This window comes from Medicago truncatula, chromosome 1 (assembly GCF_003473485.1).
Source record: "Medicago truncatula cultivar Jemalong A17 chromosome 1, MtrunA17r5.0-ANR, whole genome shotgun sequence".
Taxonomy (NCBI): Eukaryota; Viridiplantae; Streptophyta; class Magnoliopsida; order Fabales; family Fabaceae; genus Medicago; species Medicago truncatula.
Window position 1 is genome coordinate 2281417 of NC_053042.1, and position 7711 is coordinate 2289127.

Consider the following 7711-nt stretch of genomic DNA (forward strand, 5'->3'; position numbering starts at 1 on the left):
TAAATTCCATAGAGAGAAATTCTAATATTGTTGTTCTTTAGACTCAAATATAATGATTGCATGTAGTATACAAAAGATAGGGTAACATGCTTTTTAATCCTTGTATGCCAAAATTCAAAGTAAAGTGAAGAAAATTTCAAGTCATTGTGTGAGGGAACAAAAGTATTATGATTGAAAAAAATAATTTAAATATATCTCTTCTATTCTAACCTACATTTTTGTGTACAATAATTTAAAAGTCTTTTATGTTTCCTTTCTTACATTCTAAATTTACAAAAGTGTATAGTAACCAATTCAAGTTTCAATGCTTAGTCTCATGATCAAGCAAGAATAAGATGATCACCCTCTCTTATCAAGTTTATTTCTTCAACTTCAGCTCCATCTTCAGTCAAGATTTTGGTGGGAGAAAAGTCAAACTTTTTAGCACCAACATCTAGCAACTCTTGAAGGGACTTTGGTAGAAAAACAAGCCTTTTAGGATGTTCACTTTTTTCTTGACAACTAAGCATTACTCTAATTGGTGCAGTACTGCTTTGAGATGAGGGGGAACCCACTTTATCTGGAGAAAAAAAAGAAGCAAAACTCATTCAATTTTCTAAAATCAAATGCAAGCATTGCAATAAAGAATGAGAAAGAAGAACATGCATTGTTAGTGTAAACTATTTTTCCACTTACGTCTAATGAGAATTCAACATTTTGTGGCTATTTTTATATCGTGGTTGCAAAATGAGCTTACGTGGCAATATCTTGAGTTCTCATTAGATGTCGATGTAAAACTAGTTTACACCGACAATGCAGATAAAATCATCTATTTTAAATCGGAACTTGGAAGATAAAGGCATGTATATTTACCTCGATTAGCAGCTGCAATCATTCCAAAAAAGGAATTTCTAAAAGGGCTAACCTTTCTTCTCTGAGGACTAGCTTGTATAGAAGGTTCACTTTGAGGGATTCCAATAAATGGCCCTCCATTAGTTTTTGGCCTTGATGGAATATCATAAGGGAGGCTAACCTTCCTTCTCTGAGGACTATCCAACCATGTTAACTCTTGATTAGGTGGAAACATACCACCTCGAGGACTAGCTAGCATAGAAGGTTCTTGATTAGGTGGAAACATACCACCTCGAGGACTAGCTAGCATAGAAGGTTCACTTTGATCCGTTTCAATAAATAGCCTTCCATTATTTTTTCGCGTTGATGAAATATCATAAGGAATTGTGTTATCTTGTTCAATTTCTTTAAACATATTTTGTATTTCTTCATGGCATTCTTGATTTGCATAAGCTCTTGAACTCCAACCAAAGCCATCTGGCTTATCAATATCTGCTCCTTGTTCTACAAGAAACTTCACTATTTCTACATTTCCATGACACACAGCAGTATGAAGTGCAGTGGTTCCATCATTTGTGGACTTTGTCACAATATCACCACCATATTTTACAATATCTTTCAGGAATTGAATGTTATTTTTCTCCACAGCAAAGCATGCTAAACTAGCTATATTAGCAGAAGATATATCTGCACCATTGTCCATAAGTAGTTTTATCATTGATTCATGCCCTCCCTTAATTGCTTCCCATAGTGGTATATCTCCTTCAAAATCTGTATAAATATATATATGAACACAATTATTAGAGACAACAACATTACTAATTCATTTCTTTTATGAAAAAGAAAAGCTACAACTAATTAATAAAACCAATTTAACACTAAGAAATCATTTTAATAACCAATTCTTAATTGTTAGTTAGGACATGAAACATGTTTAGGGCTGGTCAAAATCGATTTTGATGAAAGCATGTGAAAGGGAGCTTCGATCAAAATCGAGTTAGACTCTCCACAAGCCTAAACAAACCGGTTTTACTATAGTTTAGATTTTTCTCAATTGCAATTTAAATCACACTTTACATAATTTGAGAAACACTTTCCATCAAAGCAAGTTTTTCTCACTTCCAATAGAATATTCGTGAAAACAAGAAAAACTCTTTGGTGAATATAAAAAAGCGTCTATTGTTCGATTGATTGAAATATTATGTGTTTATTGTGTACCGATGCAAAATACTTCATAAAAAAAAATGAAGGAAAGTATTATGATTTTATAATTTAAATGAGAAAAAGGCTACTCTTAAAATTCTTCAAGCGACTTTCCAATGCTAAATGCCTTGCACATTTCGTTTTGTGCATTCATGTTTGAAAGGTAGTGACAAACCTCATTTGTAATGTTATATGTTTTACTTTTTAATAGTTACTGGATTTACAAGAAACTCTTAACTGTACCTTGTATGTTGGGATCAGCTCCGAATTCAAGAAGCAAAACCGCACAATGGTTATTACCTTTAGAAGCTGCAATATGCTATATAACATAAGAAAGTAGAATTATAATCAGTGTTTAGTAAAGCATGTAGAAAAAATCTATGTGTTGACATTGTAACGAAATAAAATTCTAACCAGTGCTGTCCTTCCAGTTTTATTATCTATTTCATTTGGATCTGAACCTTTCTTCAGCAATTGATGCAACAACATGTCATCAGGTTTGTTAGCTGCATATATTAAACTTATAGGCAAATCCATTTTTCCTTTTGACAACATTGATTCTATTTCAGTTTGAACACTAGCAATCATCGGATACTTTAAATTTTGCACATGCTGCAATAAGGTAGAAAATGTCAACATATGCTTTCTTGAAGAATCACTTCTAGAAAGAGAAAAATTAAAAATCTCAAATATCTTCTTATATACCTGAAGAAAATTGTTCATTATTATTGTTCCGTCTTCAACATTGTTATGAACAAGGGTTAGAAATGTTGATCTACTTAAACGCAAGATCTGGCTTAATCGTTTGGTCCGAACTGTATAAGGTTGTGGCCTATAACATAACACTCCTATTTCTCCAAAAACATCTCCTGACGTTGCCTCTTTAAAAGACTGATATAATTTGCAAACATATTTTGTTAGTCTTATGGAAATAAGATTTTTCATGATATCATATAAAGGAATGCAGATGAAACTTGCCTTTTCTTTTCCATTCTCATTAAGGATAAGATCCTGTCAAATCGAAGAGATTAGAGTTATAGTTTGCCATGTTTATACAATATAATAGAGTAAATGGAAATAAGATGAGAGAGAGAGAGAGAGAGAGAGAGAGAGAGAGAGAGAGAGTATCTTACTGCAGCTCCAACAACCATTATATAAAAGTCTGTTGGTGATTCATTCTGCAAGACTACATCTTCCTTTGGAGGAAAAAACTCAGCCTTCAACTCCGTCACCTTCAAATTTTGAGATTTCAACATAGGTAAGTAAAATAATCTATTCATTCAAAACAGAAATAATAACAAGAAGCAAATGTGCAAAAAGTTGTGATTAGAGCTTTAATTAGGTAGAGGGTATACATATTTTGAATTGACTAAAAGTAATAGAGTTATCTGTTAACAAACTTGTAATAGAGAGAATATTGTGTTTTTTTGTTGCATACTTATGAATCAATGGAAGGTCTTATCATCATCATCCATAAATCATAGCACAACTCAAATCAAACTACCCAATTAAACATAAACTCAACGGTTTTCTTCTTCAACACAATAGGGTTATATTACAGCAGACATAATAATATTACCAGTTGAAATCGTAAGTCGTTTGACACACCATGAAACAAGTATACGTCTTGGATGCGTTCAAAGAATCGGTAGTGTGCAATGCTCGACTTAATGGCTTTTGGAAGGGAATCCATTATCTCTTGTTGCTCTAATCCTTCTAAATTTGTTTTGTACTTCATATGAAAATGAGCAAATATCTGCTCTTGTAACCGTTTAGGTAACCGATTCCTACGAGAAAAATTTGATGCAGCTTGGACAGTATCCCTCTAATGCACCACAATAAAGAACACATTCAAAATTGAAATTAATAAGTATATCTAGTAGTAGTACTTTGTAGAACCATGACATTGATGTAGAATATTCAAGTGCATAATGCTTCAAAAAAAAGGATAAGGAATATTGTATACTCACATAGCTCTCTGTTCTATTTGTCCAATGCACAACCAAATTGGTCATGTTTCCTATAAGATATGCATGAAGTCCAAAATTGAATAGCATATAAAAAATGTCAAATATCATTTCATCTGTGTTTACAGGATGCAAATCTCCATAACCAACTGTTGAAAGTGTACATATGGACCAATATATTGATGCTACATATCCATCCCATAGTGTTAGGTGGTCTGCATCATAGACAAGTGATAGCCATGAAGCTTTCTTATCGTTGCGTACTGTAGCCAGAAAATAGAAAAAACAGGCAGCACAATGCACCTCAAATAGTGATACCTACAAAAGACATCACATTTTAACTTATAATTTTAGTGTTTTTATACCATACTCCAGTTCTCAACTATAAGCGAAAAAGTTTATGTATTTGATCCAAATTAAGACTTTTTCGTTTATATTTGAGAACATAGGTAGTATATTATAAGCCATAACTTTGCAAAATAAAAAACAAAATCACTGTATAATTAGAAAGTACTTACACATAACAGTTTTAAACAGCGCACCAAAAAGTAGTTATAATTCCTATCCTTTTCTAACCTGACACACGGAACAAAGAAAGGAAATAAGTAACACCAAGTTTAAACAAAAAGGCCACTGTTTAGAATAATTTCCCAGTTACATGTGGTAGTAAATTTATGTAGAAAGTTATAATTTAACTTGAAAAGAATGAAAGTTTTGAGCTTTGATCATTACCTTGAAAACATGGCACTAGCTCTACGAAGGCGCCAAAGGCGAAAAATATTGAAGTAGCCATACATCTCGAGTGAATCTGGCAACAAAAACATAGAACCTTCAAAAGGAATGATAGAGAACACATCAAGGATGAACCAAGATTTCAAATATCTCGAAGCAATTTTCCATCGATCGTCGACGAGTAGAAAAGTAGTCTTGTCAACGTAGGCAACAAAGAAGGTGAGAACAATGTCAATGAAAAAAAATCCATTCACAATGCTGTCTGCATAAGCTAGTGCACCCCTTGATTTCTCAAGAAACCCAAATTCAAAAGGACACACCCATGCAGTGTAGACAACCCATATCATCAAAAATTTGCACCATTGTCTGCAATATCAATTATTACATATCATTATCATTGTACATTCCATATATCATCATTCATATTGACCTAGATTTTAAATTACGGTTACAGTTGCATTGAAATCATGTCACAACTTTGGAATTATAGAAAATAGCGGTCAAATACAACTGATGCAGCTGTAATTATAGCCCCAATGCATGTTTGAATTTATTTATAGCGAATCTGCGCCACCATGATTTTGGCAAAATCAAGGTGTCACCGTGATTTCACAAAACTCACCGTCAATCCAACATGCGTATAATGTGGTTTGCGAATATTTCAAAAAATGATGGCCGGTGAGTTCGAAAAAATTATGGCACCGTGATTTTGTTAAAACTGCAAAGTATACATTTTATCAAAATCGCGGCCGTGACTTTTATCAAACTCACCGCTAATACAAACATGCATGCTGATGGGTTTTAAAAAACATTGACCATAATATACATATTGATCCTTAAACGCCATCTCTAGTACATTCATTCATGACATAAATTCATGTTTCTTAAAGCAATTAATTTTCAAAAAAAAAAAAAAAAAGAGAGAGAGAGAAGAAAATATGATATTTTGAAATAGAAAAATGAGTTGTTATTGACAGTTGAATAAATCTTACCTATAATAACGGTTGCTTGGGGAGATGATGTAACGCCGGAGCTCTTGTCTCTTGCTGCCATACATGGTGGCGGCACCGAGAGATGGAATGAATCCGGTAAGACTGTATTGGCTGCTAGAATCATCTTTGGTTTGTTTTTGTTTATCATTTTTACGACCAAAAGACTTTATTCCAAACATCTTCATGATCTTCCTCGTAAAGGGGATCAAGGAGAGACACACTATGCATTCATGTGTTATTTTCTTCTCATAATTTTGTTCATGATTTTATTTGGTGGCATTCTGGTTTGTATATCGGTTTGTTAGCAAGAATGAAGAATAATGTTCACAACGGATTTTCTGGTTTTCTGGAATGAAAACAAAAAAAAAGTATATATATATGCCAATTAAGGCAGAATCTAAAACCATATGGTGTTTGAGGAAATTGAATTTGAAGGATTTTGTGTTTGTTTTTTGTGTTACTATTTTTAGTAATTGTACATGATTGTTATTGTTGAGCTAAATTGAGTAGTACTAGTCAAATGCGTGTGAATATTATTTACTTGCTTCTTTGTTGGCGGTCTTGCCATTTGGCATTTACCACTCTCTCACAACAACTCCTAATATGAATTTTGGCTTCTAAAAAAGTACTCCATCGGAACCAATTAAGTAACTCATTTGATTACAAATAAAAGAGAGGAAAATGATTTTAAATGGCATCGTCAAGTATTGTTATACTCCTTTCGTTCCAAATTGTAAGAAAAAAATCACACTTATTAAGAAAACTACTCCTAGCTCGGTTTCACAATGAGTGTCACTTTAGCAAAAAAAAAAAAAAATTAAAATGAATGTCACCTTACATTTTCAATACAACTTTAATCTTTTTCTTTCAACTTTACCCTCAATAAATACTCAAACTTTTCTCTCTTTCACAATTTTCAATGCATCTTTAAGTTTGTCTTTTTCTTATAAAGGAATGACAGTTTAGTAAAAATATTATGTTTAATGATTACTTCATTCCATTTCTTAATCTATGTGTCAAACCTTAAACAACACTCCTTGTGAAACGGAGGGAGTAAAACATTAAAATTTAGAGTATAGTTTTTTGTGTTTTCTTTGAAATAAGTTTTATAGGAATATGTAAAAAGAATTTTCATTGGCTATTCGTTGTGGGGAAAGTGGAAGAGAGAGAAAATTAAATGTAATTTGCATTTAATTTTATGAGAATAAACAAATAAAATTCTTGGAAAAGATGTTTTTTTAAAAACAAGATTAAATAGGATGAATTTTTGTCTTTTTTGCTTACATTTTGGGATAAAAAAATTGAGTTTTTTTTCCTTACATTTTAGAACGGAGGGAGTATTAACTATTATCATAAATGTAAAGTAGAAGATGTTGAATTGAGAGTGATGAAAGTAGTATTAACTAGAATTATAATTGCAAAAAAATAATAATTAATATTACATTGGAAAGTGAAATGAACGAGTTACGTTATATTGAGACAATTTATTTATTTATTTTTTTGCAAATGACTCAGTTATTTTGTGACGGATGGAGTCATCTCTATTTATTTAAATAAGTTTAGAGACTCGAAAGCGATGATATGACACGATTCTCTTATACCTTAAACAAAGTTATGTGTTTAAACCCGAGTCTAAGCAACTTTGATTGTTGATATATTTAATTATCTATAATAAAAATTATAAAAATTTAATATTTTAAAAATATTTATCAAGACTAATCGAACAACATCTTACATGGTAGAATTTGTATTTATATATAAATTAAAAAAATAGAGTCAAAATAAGTTATATGAAAATACACATTATAAAAATACGACATGTAGTTTGAAACAGATGAAGTACGTAGTAATCAAACCTGAGAAACTCTGAGATCTTGGTCCGAGGAGACTTGACATGATGAACAAGGTTTGCCTTATGAAAATATGTTGGTGAGTTTACTTGCATGAGAAGTCATTTTAGAGGTAAGGTTTCACGTGGCAAATATC

At 31.9% G+C, this 7711-nt stretch overlaps 1 protein-coding gene across 1 annotated transcript; it reads right to left on the minus strand.

The window, feature by feature from the left end:
• Window positions 1–320: 320 nt before the first annotated feature.
• LOC25481920 (potassium channel AKT1) lies at window positions 321–6016 on the minus strand. The gene is made up of 12 exons (XM_024773974.2): window positions 5726–6016; window positions 4734–5099; window positions 4520–4577; window positions 4005–4319; window positions 3614–3859; window positions 3168–3266; window positions 3013–3045; window positions 2740–2925; window positions 2449–2646; window positions 2278–2353; window positions 853–1602; window positions 321–559 (listed from the first exon to the last, which is right to left on the minus strand). The coding sequence occupies exons 1-12, from the start codon at window positions 5908–5910 to the stop codon at window positions 321–323; spliced, it is 2751 nt and encodes a 916-aa protein (XP_024629742.1). The 5' UTR covers window positions 5911–6016.
• Window positions 6017–7711: the final 1695 nt, after the last annotated feature.